This window comes from Gouania willdenowi, chromosome 8, assembly GCF_900634775.1.
Source record: "Gouania willdenowi chromosome 8, fGouWil2.1, whole genome shotgun sequence".
Lineage (NCBI taxonomy): Eukaryota > Metazoa > Chordata > Actinopteri > Blenniiformes > Gobiesocidae > Gouania > Gouania willdenowi.
In genome coordinates this window covers 23505147-23527870 of record NC_041051.1, presented here as the reverse complement: position 1 = coordinate 23527870, position 22724 = coordinate 23505147, and the positions used below count along the sequence as shown (strand labels likewise).

Genomic DNA, 22724 nt, shown 5'->3' with positions numbered 1-22724 from the left:
TCAGTCTTTGGTCAGAAGCTAAAAAATGTTTAATCTCTCATGTCTAAAAAGGACTAGTTAGAAGTTTATAGTGTTTTTCTGTTTTAGATTAATTTTACCATGTTTAAGGTCACAGAAATATTGAGAAAGCTAAATATTTGGTGTTTGAAACGTGTCATGCAGAGTCAGTGATGCAGTAGCTGTTGCAGCGGGAATCTGTCTGTGAGAGTGAGCAATGAAGCAGGTTCTATGCACCGGGTGTTGTGCTAATCTCAGTATCCCAGACAAACATTGTTCCCCTGGCGTGGGTGCGCGCATGCACTCAGAAGGTGGGGCTAAGCTTAATGAGGCTCCTGTTTTTTGTTTTTTTTAATATATTTTCACTTGTGCAGGTTTGTACACCAAGTTTGCCTATAACAATAATTGAATTCGAATGTGTCCTACACTTATTGTCATGTATACACCTGCCCCCAAAGCACACATGTGTAATATCTTACATCAAGCATCAGATTCTTATTCTTATTATCTTTATTTATTTATTTTTTAACAAGGTAGCTCCGCCTTTATAAATGCACGCGCGCCCCCGTGGCTTGGGGTTCAGTGTTTGTCGGGGATGCTCAGATTGGTACAACACCCGCCGGCGCACGAGCAGCTCAGCGACAATGGACAGCGGCATGTGAGCGCTCCTCCTCCTCCTCCTCCTCCTCCTCCTCCTCCTCCTCCTCCTCCTCCTCCTCCTCCAGCTATAGGATCTCATCAAGCAGAGAAATAAATCGTGGGAGGCTGAGCCCTCCACCTCCACCCCCTCCCCGCTCTGCCATCCTCTCCATCCAGGCTTTCTTTCATGGAGAGGAGCGACCGGGCTGAGGGCTTCAGGACGGGACGGGGTTACGGCAGGTAAGCACCGGGCTGTAGAAGCGGAGAGACTCGGAAGGTGCGTGGGGCTCCAGCGGCGTGCACAGCTGCTCTCACAGTGCGTGTGCGCGCAGCGTGGACAGGTACAGCAGCCCTATTGTCACCCGACGGTGTCGCACTGAAGACACGGGACGGTGAGGGAGGCTGAGCGGGGACACGAGGACACGAGCAGCGGCTCATTGTCCAGCCTTTGTCTCTCACAGCGGGAGCCGCGCGTGCACATCGAAGGGCTAATCGGTAGACGGTTCGGTTAGTCGACTCATTAGTTAGTGATCAGTCAACTTATGTACGGTGTTTATTAGTAAACACCACGTGACTTGCAGCCGCACTGTTGACTCTAACCTCAGCAGGAGCAGCTGCGGGGGTCCCCGGTGGTCCTGGTCCCGGTCCCACAGCTGTGGGGGAGCTACAGACAACCATGTCTGTTTAACACCGACCAGAGGCCACAGACAGCCCGTTAAAGGCCTCCGTGTCCCAAGTCAGGAACAACTCACCGAGCTCCTGTCGCCATGACAACCAATTAAGCGCGCGCTGTCAGCGACACGGCCTTATTACACACACGCACACGCACACACACGCGCACGTATTTAAAATACCAACAGGTTTAATTCCAGCACCAGCCAAAATAAATATTTATTTAACAAGAAAGCAGCAAAAAGGGGAGAGTGCAAACCAATTATGTGATTAATAGGCCTAGCAGGTTAGACCAGTGTTTCCCAACCAGGGGTACGTGGACCCCATGGGTACTTGAACATTTTTAAATCTATTTCTAATATAATGAGTTATTTGATAAGCCTATTTAAGACGGCTTTTCCACCTGTTGACAATAAACAGCATCAATGGAACAAACAATAATGGCCTTATTTTCCTACAAAATCTTTGGTAACATGTTGAAGATCAAACTTATCTAAGAAAAATAAGCAATTACGTTTTCTTATGTACAATATTGATGAATACTTAGGAATAAATTAATTACGTACTTTAAATTGCTGCATCTCTAAAGACTATTTTTTTTTCCAACAGAAAGGAACATTAACTGTATCATATTGCTCATTCCAAACAGAAGAAGAGAAAGAAAGAAAGAATAAAATAAAATGCTGCCACCGTATAATGTCATTTTTTCTCCCCTACAGTCAGATGTTATTCACTGTGAACTGTTTTTGCATACCATTTGCAGCCAGGTTTAGCACTGTGTAACACAGAAGACTTGGCTAGCTTAAATGAACTATATTAAGAGAGCACATGATAATAAAAGAAGAAGATGGTTATTGTTAGTTCCCAGCGAGTTCGGCCATTTTATGTCATTCTGTCCCCTCATAACAAGGTGAGTCAGTTCTTTATGCTGGGGTTACACAGTGCCCAGACGGAGGAAACCACAACCGGAGTCTAATGTTGTGCAGCTCCAAAACAAATATGTAAAATGACAAAAATAGACTGCAATTACGTCAACAAAATGCAGAAAATAAGCAATGGGCTAAAAATATAAAAATGACTTTAAAACATGTTAAATCATAACAGAAACACACTAAAAATACACTAAATGCCAACAACAATACACACCAAGCCTTTGTTGTTTCCTGTGTTAATACTCTGATTGTTCATTATCTAATGCTGACATGAATGTTTATCATGTCACCCTTAGATTGCTGTGATAAAAGTTGCCCTTCTCTGGTTTGAAGTTATGCAAGGCTATCAATGGTTTGACTTTATTTGACCTTGATAAGTTCCGTTCTTACAATAACCTTGTGCTTTACAGCCTCATGTATGGGAGCTCCAGGTCATCCATCCCAGAGTCTGAACTGCTCCACAGGCAAGCCTATGGTCCGTCTCACTCACTCCAAGGCTTTGCAGGCATTCCCCATTCAGCAAACTCAAACCAGAGTGCAACATGGGCTACACCAGGACGCACACTTGGTACAGACTTTTTATGCTTCTCCTCTATGGATGTGTCACTTCATGAAAGGGTTCCTTAATGTTGGGTCTGAGGAACCCTTAGACATGCATAACACGCAATTTGAGATGTGATGAAACTGTTTTTATAAACTAAAACTGTGCCATATTCTATCATTAAAGATGACAAGTTATATCAACTATTTCCATAAAAGCAACCTAAGTTTATACTTTATTTGTGAAATATTTAATAGAATATCAAGTATCACAGTTTTATTATTTGTGATACTTGATAATATTGAATGTAATATGTTAAAGATTGACACATAGACACTGTATTGGCACTGTTATTTCTTTTAATCATCCCATTTTTATATGTTTAACTGCACATTTCCACACAAGGTGGGAGATTACTGGAAATGATAAAAACCATAGAAATAAATCTATCCAGGAGGCATTTAACAATTTCTTTCCACTTATTTACAAAATGGGATTCTTTAAAATGTATGTTATCACTTCTTCATTTCATATTTATCCTCTTTGGTTATTGTTTTCACAGTATTCTGAGCAAAATGTAGTTGAACAAAGGGGGTACTTGGATTTAAAAATAAGAGAAAGGGGGTATTTGAGCCCAAAAAAAATTGGGAATAAAAAATGTCAATAGAAGAGTGTTTAGAATGGAGATCAAAACAAACTTTTGATCATCAATTTCAACATTTTACATCTTTTGAGCAAATGATCTTTGATTTTTTTAATTTATGAGGTCTACACTGTCTTTATCTGATATTAAAAAAAAAAGTTATTGAAGTTATTGTCACAAGCAGCTTTAAGTCACTTCTTTTGTACAGCTTACATGAAAAGCTGAAAAACAAAACATTTCACTTTTCGTAGTGTTGTCTTCAAACTAGAAAAGTAAATTTAATGCTGTTTATTCCACATTGGGAAATGTTCATTTTCCAAATCTACATTTTCTTTAAAAAATACTTGGAGCATGGAATACAAGGTTTTGTTTGTTGCCAGGGTTGTTTGATACTTCACTCCACCATGCCAGCCCATCGGCTCCTGAACCTTCTGTCATGGATCTGATTACAACCTTTAAGTCCAGAGGACCACAACCCTCTCCCTCTGCATCTTCCTTTCTCTCTCGATTCCAAACTCCATTGTGGCAGACTGGTAAATGTACATTTTGGAATATTGCAAAAATAGATTCAAAGTTTAAATTCTTTATTTACTAAAATTTCTTGGCTCTTCTTAATAGTCCTCCTCTTTTTAGTATAAAGAGAAGACAAGTCTTGTGGCTACTGCTTCTACCAATATTATGTATGTCATATGTTCTGCAGCGATGAACACACCTAGCCCAGCGGACCTCTTCATTGCGGGGGCACTTCCAGGTTCAGGCTCCTTTGCCTCCACAAGCTTTTCTGGTGGATACCACCATCCTGGCTCTTTTTCTGGACGTTCCTTTACACCTTCTCTAGCCCTACAAAATATACCTTCATATTGTCCAACTTCTTGTGGATTGATGTCACCCCATAATTCATTGCTGCCCATTAAAACAGCCTCACAGTCCAGTTTAAGACTTGATCGCATACCGTCTTCTCAGAGTGACACCTATCAGCGCTCGCAGGAGTTTGTAGCTTCTCGTCAAACTGAAGCACCGTCTATCTCCTCCAGATGCCAACTGCCCTCATCCCAGGCTAACCTTTTGTTCTGTCAAAACCACAGTCAACCTTCTCAGCCATATAATGCCTCCATGTTCTCATCCACACCAGCTGTACCACCTGCATCAGCAGGTAATCCTTACCCTCCTTCAGAGGGAGTGCTTTCCAGGCAAGACAGTGTGATTAAACATTACCAAAGTTCATCTCGAGCACAGTCTTCAGCTTTACACCAATTTCCCAGTTGTGGTGGGTCCACAAGCTACCAACAGATAGCCAACCACTGTCACCAGTCCAGAGTATCCTGCAGTCCCAGCAGGAATCGAAGCCCTTCCTCTGAGGTCAAACCCACGCAAACATTCAAGCCTCGCATACAATCTCCTTACACACCATCATCCTCCAGCTCTATGTCTGTTCCCTGCTCTGCTAGTAGAGAAGAAATTACCTTAAGTTCCTCTGGTTGCTACCCCCATGTAGGTTCTGGTTCCTCTACAACCCATTCCCCACATATACCTCCTTCAGCCTCCTCCTACTCAACTTTTATTTCAAAATCTGACACAAACACTAACTCCTTGTGTGATCCTTCCCGTCAACAGCCCCCCCCTCAGTCAGCAGCAGTTGCTCCTTCTTTACCTGTAGTGTCATCAACTCTGGTTCAACAGCATCAAGCTGCCAAGCATTACCAGTTGCCCTATGGCCCTCAGTCTGTTGCTCAACCCACAGCAGCTCGACCAGCTGATTCTTCTCCTCGGCCACATGTTCAGCCCTACTCTCCACACCAGCTTCCCTCTTCAAACATGAGCCAGTTGTATGGAGACTTCAGTTCAGATCATTGCCAGGACCTCAATTGTGGAGCAGGGGACACTGCTATGAAAGCCTGTCCAACAGAGTCACAGGGACGCTTGTTTTCTGCAGACATCGCCTTTGATGAATCCATTTTTGGCTCAGCCCATAGAACAGTAGACAGCCCTGTTCTAGAGCAAGGTGCTAGATCATTGGGCAGTGCACTAATGTTGGGAACAACTGTTCTCACCAATGGAGTAGGATCGGCTGACTCACGGGATGATTGTGAAGGTGTTGATCATGGCATCACTTCTTACAACCTGCCAGAGTCTACAGCATCGCCTTCTGTTCCTTCTTCTCGCACTGGGTCTGGAATGTGTTCTTTGAGTTCGGCTCATGTCCCACAATCTCCTGGAGGCTCAGCAAGCTCAAAGTTCCAGTCCTCTATCCTTTCTCCTGCATTTGTGTCCTCTCCTCAAGACTGTTCAGATACAGCACAAGTTAAAAATCAGCCTTACCATGTTACACCACCTAAGACGGACAAAGAAATTGACATGTTAAGATTGGAGCAATCGCACCATGGGAATCCTGATAATAATGAAGATTTTCTAATTCACCATTTACTACATGATGAAGATTCAACTTCTCACTCAACCCAGCATGATTCACATTTGCAACCATTACGCCAGTTAGTCTCTGATACTCGGACCGGGGAGGGCAAGGAGGGGACTTTCAATAGCCTCAAAATCTCAGAAGACAGCTGTCACTCTGACAGTGTCCTTCATCCCAGTAACACCTGTAGTTCAGCTCCTGAACCACTAACAGGTGACACACAAAGTGGGTTAAACCACCACACTGAAAAGAAACAGAACAGGTCAGAGTTGATTATTTGCAAATCTCCCATTGCAGATGGGAAAGGGATCACTGATTCTTCTCTTCCTGATTCTCACTCTTTGAGTCCTGTGGTTCAATATGAACGAGGTGATCCTTACACACAGCATACACACTCCCAGCACTCCAATCACATTCCATTTGTGTCCTCAAATCCTCAGCAGTATCATCAGCATTCCCACCACTCGAAGCATACACACGCCCATTACCCCATGCACAGCTTCACTAATTCCGACACGCTCAATCACATGAAGAAAGCTTCAAATCCACATGACAGCGCTTACTTAGAACAAAGTCAAGCCTCCCGTTCTCTGATGAATTCATCTCCAGACCTCCAGCATAACCACATGCTGCAGTCTTATAGCAACCATACCAAGATGGATATACAGAAACTTCCTCCACATCAACAACAGCAGCAACAACAACAACAACCATACGGTTTAGGTCAAAGAGCACTTTTATCTGAAAGAGCAGGGCCTAATAAAGTGGAATCCCTTTTACATGGACATCTCTCACCATCACCTTTTCAGATCCAGTCTCAAGACAGAGACATCCTCTATAGCCCCTCAGGCCAGCCAAGGGATCAAATCAGAGCCAGTCAAAGCTCCATGTCCTCATTAGACATGATGGACCAGTCTCTGTCCAAAGCCAATCACAGAGACAGTGGGGGAAATGTTGATTTAACTGGGATTGGGGTAAATGGACGACACAGATTCCAGCAGCAGCACCACCTTCTCCAACAAACACCATCAGATCTCCATGACTTCCTTGGTGAGACAGAATTGGGCTTATCCAGACCTTCACACCTCCACCACCTTACCCCGCCCAGTAGCTATGCACATGCTCACGGTCTCTACCAACAGCAAGTACACAGTCATCTTCAGCTGACACAAGAACAGTCTCACCCAGACTCCAACAAGTTAGATACAAATATAGGAACTCCCCAAAAAGAGCAGCACACCCAGAACAGAGAACTGGAAAGACAACATCCACATTCCCAGCTGAATCAGCTAAAGCAAAGTCGTCATGATGCCGTGAGCCCAGTGGATGTTCAACAACAGCAGTTTGTACCGCTGACCTCCACCTGCTTTCCAGACTCTGTCGTACATGATGAAGAGCGCTCATTCTTTCCAGAGATGGACGACATGTTTTGTTCAAGTGACTACAGGACAAGCTGTGTGGGGGATTTCAGTTCTGGACAGAGTGTTCACAAACATCTTAACCAGGGTCGTGTCTTAGGACAGGAGGGACTGGAGGCCATAAAAACAGGAGCTCCTCTGGAAGTTCTTGACACGGTTGGTCATCCCAGTGATCAGGGCTATAGACAGTACTGCCATAACCTTTTAGAAGCCTCTAATGGGAATGTGCATGTACAATTTAATCCCCTGAAGACTCCCTCCACTCTGACCACTCATCAGACTGGTTTCAGTCATCCCAGTACTATTCACACTGTGGGATTAAGCTCTGCATCTCAGCAAGTTGGGTCAGTTCAAAAGATACAAGAAGGTGTCAAATTGGCTGAAAATTCTCGTAATGCTCATCTGCTGTCACCTAATTTTTGTTCCTCTCGTCCCAAAAAACTCTTAAAGACCGGCTCCTTTCACTTGCTCAAACAACGACAGCAACCACAAGCTCAAACCAAAAAGAACTACGCACACGAATATGACTTTGAGGATGATGAAGATAAGATTGACATTCCAGCTGAAATTCGCCTCAATAGTCGACGTGTTCCTAACCTGTTGCCTGACTTGGTGTCTAGTTGCAGGAAGTTCTCTGGGCCATCAGGGGTTAACAGCCTCAGTCCATTAATAAGTGAAATGGACTTCTGTCAAAACCCTATAAACTCAGCGATGGGAGAACCACCACAATTTTTTCAACAGAATAGCCCAAGAAAAAGGGGCAGAAAACCAACTAAAACAAAACGCGAAGGACCTCCTCGCCCGCGAGGAAGACCGAGGATACGACCTCTTCCAGAGCCGTCATATGGAAGAGGTTTGATGGGATCTGTTGGTGGAGAAAGGAGGAGGGCTCGTGGGCGTGGTCGAGGGCGGGGCAGAAGGGCTGAAGGCCTAGTAGAAATGCAGAAGAATATTGACAAAGCACAAAGCCTTGGATACTGTAATCAGCAACAGCATCAACAAGGTCAGTTTAGCCTCCAGCAGAACCTGCAACAGTATCCACAACATCTGAGTGAACAAACAGACATGCTCGAAGCACCACGACAGCAGCATCTGCTTTACCAACATCTGCAGCAGCTTCAGGAGCCACCTTACAGTGACCAACGCGTGCAACAGCCCACGCAACGGCAACCACAAGAGCCAGACACACCCACCATGGTAACCACACACACACACACACACACTATCATCAGTAGGGTAAATCTAACCTGTCTCACGACCATCTCAACCCAATTGTAAATTTGTTTATATTTGTTGTCATTTGTGTTATTTCATATATTTCTTTTGTCCTTTTCTCTGTTGCCCTTTTGTGTAATGTGATGTAATTTTTTATGATTTTTGGAGTCACTTTGTATATTTTTATGGTTTTGTGCAGTTTTGGTCCCATTTTGTGTATATTTATGTCAATTTGGGGTGTTTTTTGTTATTTAATAGTCTTTTTTTGTGTATAATTTTCACTGTGTGAATTTCTTTCTACTTTTTTGGTGTATTTTTCTGATATTTAGTGTGTTTTTTTGTACATTTACAAATTCAGACCGAGGGCCGCCCGTGGCCCCTGAGCCTTCAGTTGCCCAACGTCTAATCCACATTTTTGTGTTGTTTATGATACATCTTTCCGAGACCATTTATTGCACATTGCAAAGTGTATGGGATGATCCACAATTGAGCAGCTGAGTTTAATCTGTCACTATTGATTCTTTGGTCTTTCTAAAGGAATATTGCAGTGACCTAATGCAGGTTACCTCTCTTTCTTTCTCTCAGGTAGAGCTGTCTGCTCCCACAATGCCCTCACCACAGTCCCTGTCCAACAGCCAGTCTTTCCTATGTGATACATCTGGGGGATCAGCTCCATCTGTAGGCCTGAGTCCTGGACCTGGCACCAGCATGGACAATACCATGACGGAGCCGACCCAGACTGAAAACACAATGATGAATCAACAGCCAAGTGATGGAGAGGTAAAACACACACTAGTGAAAACATAACATTATATTGCTACAAAAAATCTGACCTGATCTTTCATAATGCAACAGCAGTAGTATGGGTGTGTTTGTCCTGTTGGAATTCCTTGCTCTACTGGGAATTTTTACCTGAATTTCAATTGACTCAGGCTGCAGCAAAGCAGCACACACAATCAAGTTTTCATTGAAAGAAGAAGATTAGTGTGCACATAGCAGGCATTAACCAGATATTGTATCTTGAATCTGAGGGTTGTTGGTTTTCATACAGGGCGTTAGTTGGTTCCTGTGCCAGTCTGATGACAGACTGAAAACCATCTGCCCCTACACACACACACACACACACACACACACACACCAGGGTTGCGGTCAATTATGATTGTAATCAAGTAATTGATAATTAATTACAATTATGCTGTAATTATATTTGTAATTAAAAAAAATGTTAATTGTAATTGCCATGAAAATTCCCACAATGCAATGCACTAAACTACTCTAACGATCTCAATAAGAGAGTGTTAAGAGTGAAGATCAAAACAAATTTCGGGAGGCAATTTCAACCTGATTCATCTTTTATATGATCAAATGATCTTGAATTTATGGATCTATGAGGCCTACACTATGAATATAACTTTAAAATCTATTAGAAGACACAATAATGAAATATTTTTTGCTGCTGTATATTGTACAACATTAAGTCACTTCCATTCTGGTGTGGGCATGTGTAGAAAGATGGAGCATTCAGGAAGTAATGCCTGAGACCTGAGCGAGACGAAAGGAAATCTTGTTGCCTGAGCAACAGTAAAATGCACCTGAGCTGCTGCAGCAGAACTTGGGTGGAATCAACCTGGATTTGAAATGAATTGGAAATCAAAGTTGGGTTGAAGGTAAATCATGAGCTTTGAGAGTGAGATCGTGCAAAATGATTATTGTCTCCAGAGTTCTGGCAACACAGCAGAGGCCACAGATGATGGATCATCTCACAAAAGTGTTCTTTGGTTTTCTCTGTGATTGTAAAAACACGAGCACAGATTGACTGAGGCATTTGTGTCAAACTTAAGGCCCGGGGACCAAATCTGGCCCTTTAGAGCATCCAAAATGGCCTTCAGAAGAAAGTAAAAACAACAGAGAAAACAAGAATCATTGGGTAAATTACCAAATGATTCCATTGTAGATTTCACCGTTTCTCCAAATTCATAAATCTAAGGAAACTCAATAATATTTGCAATTTTCCTGTGTCCATCTCACATGGTTTCAGTCATTTTTAATTGCACATTGTGGAAAGAACTCTAATTTACAATAACACAAAATTCCCATTAATTACACAAAATTGGTCACACAATCAAGACATTTTGAAGTGAAGATTGTGCAGGGTCTGATATATGTCATGTATTGCTTATCTATTGTTGGTGCTTTACATACTATTTATGGACAAACAAACAATGGCACAAAAATGTGGAAATCTGCGTTCTACTTCAAATCAAACTGCTCCATATCTGCACCCTGAGAGAAACTAACGTGGACTAAGGTGTTGCTTCATGGTAATGCTCCTGGGTTTGGAGTCCAGGCTTGGCCTGTCATTGGCTGATAAACTCTGCTTTCCACAGATGATAATGGTGGATGGATGGACCAGAGAAAACGATGCATCACTGGATTCTGAATCTTGGATTGCGATGCAGAAGAAACCTTTCAGTGCAGTAAGTGCTTACACATCCCGTCACACACAAGCACAGGCACAGGCAGAGGCTTCATATATAAAAGATACCAAACCCATTCAATCCCAGCCTGGGTTGCATCAAGGACATTCCTGCCTTAGTCACAGCGCTGGTTCTGCTCACATCGATTCAAACACGGCTACATTTCTTTCCTCTCGTGTTTTAATGCTCCCAGCTTGAGAAAGAGGGAGCTTATTGTTGACTGACAGCCAGCTCTTTGTGACTGACAAAAGAGGAGAGAGGGAGGCCTGTTACCAGGGCAGCTGTTGCCACAGTTACTGCCTCTTTCTGCACGATTCCTGCTGCCACCTGCTGCCCACTGAGAGTATTACATGTAGGAGAGGATTAAGTGTGCAAGGGGAAAACTACTGTAGTAGAAAATAGTTTAACCACACCCTGCCATAGAGAGCTGATCCAGAGGGAGATTACAAAGGCCTGGGGTTGGATTCAAGCTCAATATGATTCTAAATAATATGCATTTTTGTTTCTCATCACCTATTTTGAAAGCTTTATTCAAATTTTTAGATTTTGACTGCTTTGGTTCCTTTATTAGAAAGTCTTTTTTGTTCAAAGGCATTTCCAACATCTGCAGCCACAGGAGATCTCCTTTATTAAGACAGTTATGTCAACTCATATGAGTGATTGTGTTTTGTTTAAAAAAAGTAAATCCTTAATTTTTTTTTTTAATGTATAATTCTAGTAATCTTGTGTGTTTTTGAAATAAGTTTCTGTATTTTTTGTTTTCTGTTTCTGTATTTTTGCTATTGTTTTGTGAATTTTGTGAGGTTTTTAGGATTCATTTTGTGTGTTACTTTGGGGCCCCTGCCAGTGCTCCAGTTGCCCATGTTTGATCCAACAAGCCTGTGATAGCCTGTAATACCAATGGCTGGTTCACAAGATGATGACTGTGCTGAGATGTAGTGACTGCGTTAGACGCAGCCTTCAGGGAACGACCATCATCACCCGAGATACAAAATAAAGCTCAGGTGTGAGTGTTAAAGCTGCACAAACAAAGGTTTAAAGGTGTCAGAATGGTTAAAAACTGCTTATTTAGCAGGACATGGAGAGCCACAACATCAAAGATATCAGTGATGCGTCTTGTCTCTTTTGCAGGCTGAGGAGAAGACATTGGACTTCATGCCTTCCTTTTTGGATTTCCTTAAGACGGGAAAAGCTCAGTCTGGTTTTGAAGCAGAGGATCCCAGTGGTGAGCAGGAAGCCTCTCTACAAGGAGGACTCAGGCCTTTGTCCCCCCCACTCACTCCCTCTAAGCAGCCATCAGGAAGCTTCAGTGATGGTGAGCAGAGCGCAGACGCAGAGCTGGCCCTCAGCAGCTGCCACAGTCCCTGCAAACCTCTGGATGAAGAGCTGAAAGAGAACCTAGAGACCCTGCCCTCTTTCTCCTCTGATGAGGAGGACTCGGTCAGTAAGAACCAGGACCTGCAGAAGAGCATTTCATGTGCCATCTCTGCTCTGTACGACACCCCGCATGCACTGGCTGCTGTGATCGCCTCTGCAGTGGTCAGGGCCCCAACCAGTCCCGCTCCAGCTGCACAGGAGGAGGCGTCACTTAGCACGCCGACCCCTGAGAACAATGAGCAGGAATCACTTCCATGCACACAGGAGGAAGAGGAGCCAACACCTGTGCTCTCTGCACAGTCAAAAGAGGAAAACGCCAAAGAAGAAGCAAAGCAGGAAGAGGAAGTAACCAGCGTTGAACTTCAAGACTCTGAAAATGTGTCACAAAAATCTGTTGAAGATTCGATTGAGGCGGGAGAAGAAGAAAGAATCCCTAAGACGAAGGATGTGGAAGCTCCGGAGATGAGAGGTAATCCACATCTAGAGTTTGATCACTGTGACACTTAATGAGGAAATACAAGTAGAAATGATGTTTAATCATTTTAATCAATATATTCATATTGTTTATTTCCTGCTTAAATAGCAGGCCAACACACGAGTGTGTGTTTTTCTTTCTGTTTGGTCTGACACAACAACAAAGTAAAGGCCCTGAAAGTCTTTTTCCATCCTGACCACTAGAGACCAGCACTGATCTGCTATTCTTCACCTTCATTAATGTGATAATAAGGAGAAGCACTTTGAACTGTTCCTGATTGATTCATTTTATAATTTTAATTCAAACATTTAGCTTTAGCATTTAGCTTTAGCATTTAGCTTTAGCATTTAGCTTTAGCACTTAGCTTTAGCGTTAGCTCACTGATTGGAAATCTTTCCCAGTGTGTTATGTGTCCGACATCAGACATCAGTCCATCTCATTTCTATTCAGAAATCCCTCTGAACACTTACTTTAGGTCTCATTCACCTCAATAAGGAAATCAAATCATTCTAGACCCATCTGTAGCTTTTAAATATATACAAGGATTTATTTTTGCAAACATTTAGTTGACCACATTTGTTAAGATTTGAGATTTGTGCATGTTGTGCTTTGAAAGAGTTGCAGATTCTTTGTTTTTGTCAAATGTATTTAAAAGAAAACTCAAATTAAAGACAAAGAATGCTCTTTAACTTTTTATTTTTTCATGGTCTTGGTCTTGGCTTGGCCTTGGAGCATTCTGGTGTCGATTACTGTGGTCTTGAATTTAAGTCATAGTTTTACAACAAAGACCTTCTTGTGGTCAAGAACTTCCTCCTTCAGATGGAGCCTTGACTGATTCTTTCCACTTTCTTTTCCAGATCCTTCATCGGGACCTGCAGCTGTTCCTTCACTTCCATTCCCATCCATCTCTGATTCTCCGCCCACCTCCTCCTCTCCCTCACCACCCTCCTCCCTCTGCATCTCTCCATCCTCCCCCCTGCCCATCAGCCAGGATAAGATAGAAGGAGGTCCAGCCCTTGCTCTCCAACAGGAGTTCTCCTACCTGCAGGTAGCACCTGATGGCACCCCCCCACCAAACTCCAACTCCCCTCTAGCCATCCAACCATCTCCCCTTTCCAACCTTCCTGTAGGTCAATCGATACCTCCACCCTCCACAACACCTCCTCCATCTTCTTCCGATCACGATCAGGACGCTGATCCAGGGCAGCTTTCTCCATCTTCATTCTCTTCATCCCCCTCTTCATCATCCTCTCAGCCACCATCACCCCTGACTCCAGAGGAGGACCGGGCCTCAAAGCGCCTCACCTCTCTGCACGTGGCAAAGAAGCAGGCTGACGCTGCTATTGCCGGTGAGAGCGACGAGGACAAAGGTGAGAGCGGAGGCGAAGGAATTTTCAGAGAACGAGACGAGTTTGTAGTTCGAACGGAGGACATCGGGATGCTGAAGGTTAGTCTTTGAAGAAACAGATCTTCCTGGACTCATCAATAAAGACACACACACACTGTGTATGGGTTTTTAGATGGCTCTGCAGACGGGCCGGGAGCCGCCACCCATTTGGAGAGTTCAGAAAGCTTTGCTGCAGAAATTCAGCCCCGAGATTAAAGATGGACAGAGGCAGTTCTGTGCAACCAGTAACGTAAGTAATCCCTCCTACTTCATTTGCATTAGGTCTACTAATACTATTAGTAAGATATTGAGGGGCAAATTTACTAAGATCTGAAATTAAGGGTGGTAAACCAGTTGTGTCCCTGAATCTTTTAGTTACGCAGTTTCCTCACCTGCTGCGAGGAATTCACTAAGAATACAGCAATGATTAGTGCACGTGCAGAAGTGGTGGAGACCGCCCTGTTTAAATTTTGCGTTATGCTCGTTCAATGTAGAGACGTGAGTGCACAGAAGCACACAATGACATTTGAGGAACTTAAATTGAAGACAGATGGATTTCTCTGTCTGCTGCACAAACATTTAATAATGTAGAAAACTAAATAAAGAAATAAAAATGTTTTTAAAAAACAACAACAACTTTAAAACCTAATGATTTTTCCCCCCTAATTTAATGTGGCTGCTCTGTCAGGTCCTGTAACTTTGCTCTGATCAGTCCATGAAAAATAGGCAGATTTGTTGACACCATTGATCTGTTGACACCATTGATCTGAGTTAATACAGCAACACAGTCTGTCAATCAGTCTGCACCATTTGAAGATGATCTACTGACCATCATCTAGCAGGTCTGAGCTCCTGAGTAGCACTGTGTCACCATACTCTCTTATGTGATCATTGTGCATCACTGTGTAAATTACTCATCTGATCAGCTGATTCTGGCCTGATGCTCCTTCCATCAACGCAACACCAGTGTTTGACGGTCAAAACATCACCGTTGTGTTTTGTGTCAACATTTACTGCAGCGGATCTCTGCGTGTGTTTGCCCCTGCTTGTCAGTCGTGCTATTTTCCTGTGCTAAAACAATCACCGCAAACAGTTCCAGATTTGATGAATTACATTGCGCCCACTGCATTAATTTATTTGCCTGTCCTCCTCCCATTTTTTTGCTCATTGTGAGCTCTACCTATTATACATATTTATTAGAGGGAAACATGCTCAATAGATTGAGGGCACATTGTGACTCCCTGGGGTTTGTACGGCTTATTAGCATGTGGAGTGACATTTACACACATTTTAGTACCCCTAAACCTTTAGTGAATCTGCCCCTGAGTGTACTGGAAAATTTAGGAAATAATTTAAAGAGAATTTTAGGATTTTTGCAAAATTGAGAGTACTTACAACAATTTTAAGTTAAAAATGAATGCCATCTTTTGACATAAGCGTGGGAAAACTGTGAGCCCTCAAAAAAATGTGCAGTTTCATTGAATTTGTGTATTTAGAGGTGCTGAAATATCTACAGTTCAATTAGTTGGTGATTAACACAATGTGTCATGTTTTCTCGACAATTTTTACTTTCTCCTGCAGGCGAAATTAGGAGCTTTAAAGGGCTGGATTTGGCCCCTGGAACTTAACTTTGACACATGTGCTCTAAAGTCACTCTTTCTTCTCATTGTTGTGTTTTTTTTCTTTAGTATTTGGGCTATTTTGGTGATGCCAAAACGCGGTACCAGCGTCTTTATGTGAAGTTTTTGGAGAATGTCAACAAAAAAGATTATGTCCGAGTGTGCACCCGAAAGCCATGGCACAGAGCCGGCCTGACTCTGAGGTAAAGCATGTTTCAGCATATCAGAGAAAATTAACATCACTTCTATTTTTTGACTCCGGTTTTTCTCACCTGTTACCCAACAGGCGTCAGTCATTACCAAAACACATGCCGATTATTTACAATCAAAGTCAACCTCGAATAGAAAGAGATGACAGGGATAAAGAGAGGCAGAAAGAGAGAGAAAAGGAACAAAGACAAGAAGAAAGGAAAGAGAAGAAGGAGCACAAAGAGGAGAAAACACAGAGACAGCAGGACGTGGAGTGTGAGAGAAAGGCCAGTGAACAGAAAGAAAGGGAGAGAACAGAGAAAGAGAAAACATTCAGAGAGAAAATCGAGAATGAGAGGGAAAGAATCAACAGAACCTGGAGAGAAAGAGACAAATGGCTGAAAGAATTGGATATAAGAGAGAAACTGGAGCCAGGTGAGGAGAAAACCAAAGAGGAAAGAAGAGCAGCGGAGCAGGAAGAGGAGCAGAGGGAGGAACGACCAATCAGAGAGAGGAAGAAGGAGGAACGACCAATCAGGAAGAGGGAGAAGGAGGAACGACCAATCAGGGACACGGAGAAGAAGGAGGAACAACCAATCAGGGAGAGGGAGAAGAAGGAGGAACCACCAAACAGGGAAACAGAGAAGAAGGAGGAAGGAGAGCAGCAAGAGCAGAAGCTGCAGGACGTAGCAGGAAACAAACAGACATCCAACAATGACGTTGATGCCCCGCCCACAAAGAGGAGGAAGCTGAAGGAGTCTCCTTCCTCTTCCTCAACCTCACCCAGTGATGATGAAGGTCAGTCCCTACAGAGCACATTCATGTTGGCGTATGGCGAGCTTGTGCAGGTGTCTGTGCAGCTGCTTCCTGTTTCAGGGCAAACACATGACCAGGCCATGAGGGAAATGTTCAGGAGCTATGTGGAGATGCTGGTCAGTGCTGCGCTCGACCCCGATATGATCCAAGCACTGGAGGACACGGACGGTGAGAGAACTCAGTCAGCAGCAACTTACAGCAACGTTCAGCCACTTTCAAGTCATGAATGAGTGAATCAGAGCAAGATGAACAAAACCTGTGAAGGCAACAAAACAGGATTTAATTACAGCTGATGTGCAGCAATGGTCGGGGCCAGGCAATTTTAGGCAATTCTAAGCAACAGAGTGTAGGAAGAAAAAAATGGTTTCATTCTAATGTGAATTTTACATCAGTTGAGGCTTAAACTCTATGTCATTGAATTAATTAGCACAAGTAAATGTCACTTGTAGCGTCACTAATTCACTAATCCAGTCACCTGTCTGCGAGACAGCAACTGTTTGCATTTAAAGGCAGATTTCAAACAGTCAGTTATTAAGACAAAAATACACAAACTGCATCCAGACAGCATGGAGATGTTGGTCATTTGTTTTTAACAATGATTAATTGGCTCCATTAATGAAAAACTGACTCCAATTCTTCTCATGAGAGTGAAACAACAAAGAGTTTAGTTTGTGTCTATGGTTACTATGTGTATTTTCCTGTCATTTTTGTACATTTTTCTAGTGTTTTTGTGTATTTTTGAAGTCATTTTTTGCATTCTTGTTTTCCTTTTGCACCTTTTTGTTGATTCTTTGTCTATTTTTTGACCTTTTGTTATTATTTTAATTTCAGTGTTTTCAATTTACATATTTCTGTAGTAATCTATGTTATTTTATTATTCTTTTGGGTTTGGGGTGTTATTGTGGTTATTATGTATCTCGTATTTTTTCTGTTACTTCTTTTTTTTTTTTTTTTAGAAACAACTTGTGTTTTTTGTTTTGTTTTGTGTTTACTTTGTGTTGCCCATTTATGCTTTAAAGCGTCCAATTCTTCTTACTAGAGGAAGTTAAAATGAAAGAGAAAACATGACTTATTGTGTAAATTACAAACTAATTCAGTTGTAGATATCTCAGTCCCTCCAAATACACAAATTCAATGAACAACATTTGCAATGCTCATGTTTTTCCCATGATTATATCAAATGATGGCATTTAACCTCACATTGTTGAAATAATTCTCAATTTCTCAAAGAAACCTGCGACTTTCCTCAAATTATTCCAATACGTTTCCCCAAATTAAATAAAAATTGGTCACAAAATGTAGGAAATAGAAGTGTAGATCCTGCAGGGACTAAAATCTGTCACTTATTGTTTGGATATTGTTGCTGCTTTACATACTTTACACATCATTTGTTCATGGGAGTTCAAACGAGGGCACATTAATGACATTGCTGTGTTGGTTTGGCCTTGAATCAATCCTTTGCCATTCTCAGATGAGTTATACCTCCCACCGATGAGGAAAATCCACACGCTGCTGAACGAGCAGAAAAAGAAGTTGTTGCGCAGTGTCAGCATGAGTGCTCAGCATCAGGTAAACGTCCAGCTGCTTCTTTGTCTTTGATGCTTCTCTGTGCACCGTCTTTACACGTGTGCTGCAAACGTGTCAATGTTTAGGAGGCTTTACGCGTGTTCCCCAAAATGACTGTGGACCCTCTGGAATGCGGTTCAGTCAAAGTCCACCTTGGGGGTGAAGACTACAACCGGAAAACTCTCAACCGAATCAAGAGAAATGGTCCAAAGCAGCAGGTGAGAAAAACAAAGCAGCGTTTCCACCCATAGAGGGCAGTCACTCTTACATTTTTACAATAAAATGAAAATAGTTTGACTAAAATAGACACTGAGTCAAATCTTTCTGAATGACAATCAAACACCATGTGTTTCCACTGGGATGTAAATTAAAGCCTCTCTTTTTTTTGCTCCCATTTTTCAGGATCTGAAACTTTCCATTGAAACCTGTCGTATTTACAGCCTGTTTCATTCTCTTCATCACTACAAGTATCACACATTTCTACACTGCAAGAAAGAGGTATTCTTCAACTCCGTCAAGTACTAGTATCATATATCCGTGAAAAATGTCACTTATTTGGTGATTGTAAAACCACATCAAACTAAACTCAAATAATATAAGGATAGGACGAGATGCATGAATATACTGGAGAAGGTCATTTAAGAGAGATGTTCAATGACATTCTGTGAAACTGAGCTGTAACGAGAGAAATACGAGATATGAATCCATCCATGAAGGGTTAAGCCTGTTGGACTGAAGAAGAAGTCCAACAATTCACACCACACTGAGGGAAGGTTAGATCAGAGAGTGGCAACTGTTACCAGAGTGGGCGTGGCCACAAACATGTGATTGTATCTGATCTGAGGGTCACATGATTAACATTCATGTCAGCATCAGACTCAAAACCAATCGTAGCATTAACACAGGAAGCAACAAAGGGTTTGTGTGTGTTTGGAGTCTCTTTGTGCATTTTTGTTGTTTTTGTGTATTTTATTTTTAATATTCTTTAGTTATTTATTTGTGTTTGTTTCGTGTGTTTTTTTTGATAATTTTTGTTGTATATTTGTTGACCTTTTTTGGACTTTTGTTGTTGTTTTGTGTATTTTTCTGTAATTTAGTTTGTTCTTGGAGTCATTTTGTTTATTTTTATTGTTGTCATTCTGTGTATATTTGTGGTTCATTTGGTTCATTATGACACTTTTTGTGTAATTTAAAAAAAATATTCCATAATTATTTGTGGCTGTTTTTAGTATTATTATTTATTGATTATTTTTTGTTATATTTTGTGCACTTTTGTTGTCCTTTTATGTATTTTTCAATGAAACATCCGCTACCAGAGAAAAAAGAGCCAAACATTTTCCCAGGGTTTGATCAATGTCTTCTTCGTAGGAAATGATTTTAACTGTAACTGGGAGCACAAAGGCTGAGAAACTCAGTTAATGTAATGGTGTTACTAGAAATCCTTTGTTCTTGAACATTTCTGTGTGTTTTACTTGTTTTTCCTCGACCAGACGGACAGCGTTGAGCGTGCGTCTGATGATCCTGGTCAGGAGGAGGTGGTGCAGCAGTGCATGGCCAACCACAGCTGGTTAGAAAGCTTGTTTAAGTCGTTTGTGGATCTGCTCAGTCTGAGCGCCTCCGCCTGAAGGCCTCACCACCACTGACGCTGTGAGGCTTTAAAAGAATGTGTAAAAAGACTGAGTGCAAAGAAGCTTCCTATAAAAATGTGCAGATTGATTGTCAATAATTAACAGAGGAAGCTTTGCGTTCAGACCTACACAACAATGACAGCAGTTGTCTATAAATACTGTATATATATATGCACTGTTAACACTTGTTTGTATGATTTATAAAATAACATTTCTATGGAAACGTTTTTTTAATTTTATTTTTGAGAATCGGGGAAAAACAACCAATGCTCCCCAAACTTTGTTGTTTTGTTTTGAAGTAAAACTAAAGTTGGCTTTAATTGGACTATGTAATAGTCTTATTTATGTTACATGCGGTCTATGAACCTTTGTGAGAGAATGCACTGAAACTTTAAAAAAAGCCTAACTGTGAAGAAGAACGTACTAGATGTCCGTCTTTCATTGTTGTCATTTTCGCTGTGCTGTTGATTGACACTTGGATCATTTCACTTCTTTGAGGATATTCTTGCAAAGCAGTTTAATTTAGGCGTGTAACAAATGTACAGCAGTTTATTGACAGTTCTATCAATGAAACTCTTGTATTTGGCATATTTAAAACAGCCTGTGGTGATGAACGGACGGCTGTGTGCTTTAACCATCCTCTACATTTGTGCTCTATGGACATAAAAAGATATTCTGTGACACTTTGAGCCTTTCCTCACATACACAACATGTTTATGTCTCTTTTTTAATTGAAATGTGTCTCTACCATCCTTTATCTGTTCTTGGTTACAGCCAGTAACTAGTAGTAGTAAACACAAATGTTATTCTACTAGTAAAGGCGTTTGGTGCCAAGTGCATGAGTAGAAACACAAAATCATCCACTAGTAGATATATTTGTCTTATTTTAAGTCTATGGAAAGTTGTTTGAGCATAAATGAGGCATCAATGATATCAACCATGATTAAGCTCCACTAGTGCTCAATTTTGGTTTACTAGTGTGCAACTAGACTTTACTTGTGAAGGAAAAAGTGTCACTATCATACTAATAATATGAGGAATAATATGGGAAAGCAAATTCAGGTTTGCCATTGGCTTTCAAAAGTATTACAACCAATCAGAATCCTCGATTTGGTTCTAATCCCCCTATTTCATTTGCAATAGGTTCTACTAGTACTACTAGTGAATATTTTGGCTTTACAAGAACTACTGGTAGACTAAAAATGCTTACAAGTAAAGGTTTTTGGTGCACTAGACAACTACGTGTTACTAGCAGTACTAGTAGACTTAAAATACATCTGTAAAAAAAAAAATCAAAGCTTTACTAGTACGACTTGTAACACAAAATTGTCCACTAATAGACGATTTTGCTTTACTAGTAAGGTTGACTCATGCACTATTAGTGACAGTTTTTGCTTCACTAGTAAAGTCTACTTGCTCACTAGTAAAACCTACATTGTGCACATTTACTCTAAATGTGAGCCTTAGTAGAGCCTATTAATGGTTGATGTCACTCATATCACATTCATGCTCAAACTGCATTCTGGTGCTGCGTTCAATGTCTCCTGACATGAAGCATTCTGATTGTTGCTTTAAACTGAAAGGTTTTGATAAACAGAAGATGCTGGAATCATTATTTGTGATAGTTTTGTTTTTTAATACCAACCATTTAAACTCCTAATAATGATCTCTGTGTTTTACGTAAAATGTATCAAACTTTTGACTTTATTCAAAAGGGTTAACATCAGCACCTATTACATTTTAGATCAATTAACATATTTTAAGTAATGTTCAAATCACTATTTGTTTGGCACAAAGACAGATTAGGATCATACACAGAGGTTTAACTGAAATAAAGCCTCCAATGGTTGATGATTGGAATGTGGAAAAAGTCAATGGTGCATCACTTTCTGTCCAAACAGGAAACACTTCCTTTCTTCCTCCTCTTTCCTCTTCTGACACATTCTTCACTTCCAGCTGTTATGGAAGAATCTGACACTCTTAGTTGGTTTGTCTTCCTGATTACCAGTATAAACTAAGTAAACTCAATGTGTTTCACTGCGAAGATAGAAGCTGCTGAGCCTCTTTACATCATCCACCCACGATGCTTTGCAGCAATTCAAGACAGACTCTATAAAGCCCATTTTTAATCACAAACAAGAACATTTAGACGCCTTTAGGCCAAACTTGTAAAAACAGTTACCTTAGTGATGATCTGATGTAGCATAAATGATTCAAATCAAATGTAGATTTATTATTATTCATTTTTAAAATGTTATCAGAGCTGAAATCATGCTGCCATCCTTAAAACGCTCACTTAATTTTAACATTCAGGGTTTGGAAATGATGACAATCACGTGTTATTCACACCGATCATTTATCAATCTGTGCCAATCAGGTGTAAATACTAGGGTGGCTGGAAAAAAAAAAAAAAAACCTCTCCCTGGGTGAAATGGTGTTCCTTTTGGGGTAAAAATGCATGTTAAATGTGGACAAAACTCATTTATTTTAGTTGAAACAACATTCAAATCATGCAAAATGTAAGAAATAGGTGGAATTCAAACATGTGGAACATGTTTTACAAGTTTTGTTCAGTTTTATCGCTATCATTGTGTTCTGTAATAGTTGTTGTTCTGAAACCTGTAAAAAATTACACGCTTTTTTATCCAAAAAGAAACACCATTTCACCCAGGGAGGGTGTTTTCCTTGAAAAAGTGTTTTTTGAGCCACCCTAGTAAATA

The 22724-nt window shown here is 41.3% G+C and overlaps 1 protein-coding gene across 2 annotated transcripts; it reads left to right on the top strand.

The window, feature by feature from the left end:
* The first annotated feature begins 569 nt into the window (after nt 1–569).
* LOC114468486 (proline-rich protein 12-like) lies at nt 570–21619 on the top strand. Of its 2 annotated transcripts, XM_028455416.1 has the most exons (16): nt 570–876; nt 2651–2808; nt 3805–3957; nt 4125–8452; nt 9056–9250; nt 10858–10947; nt 12079–12793; nt 13657–14246; nt 14320–14436; nt 15875–16008; nt 16092–16792; nt 16871–16978; nt 18282–18379; nt 18463–18594; nt 18779–18874; nt 19867–21619. In XM_028455416.1, the coding sequence occupies exons 1-16, from the start codon at nt 824–826 to the stop codon at nt 19999–20001; spliced, it is 7803 nt and encodes a 2600-aa protein (XP_028311217.1). In that variant the 5' UTR covers nt 570–823; the 3' UTR covers nt 20002–21619. The 2 variants fall into 2 exon arrangements, with proteins under 2 accessions (XP_028311217.1, XP_028311216.1); XM_028455415.1 differs by having other exon boundaries at nt 16092–16978.
* Nucleotides 21620–22724: the final 1105 nt, after the last annotated feature.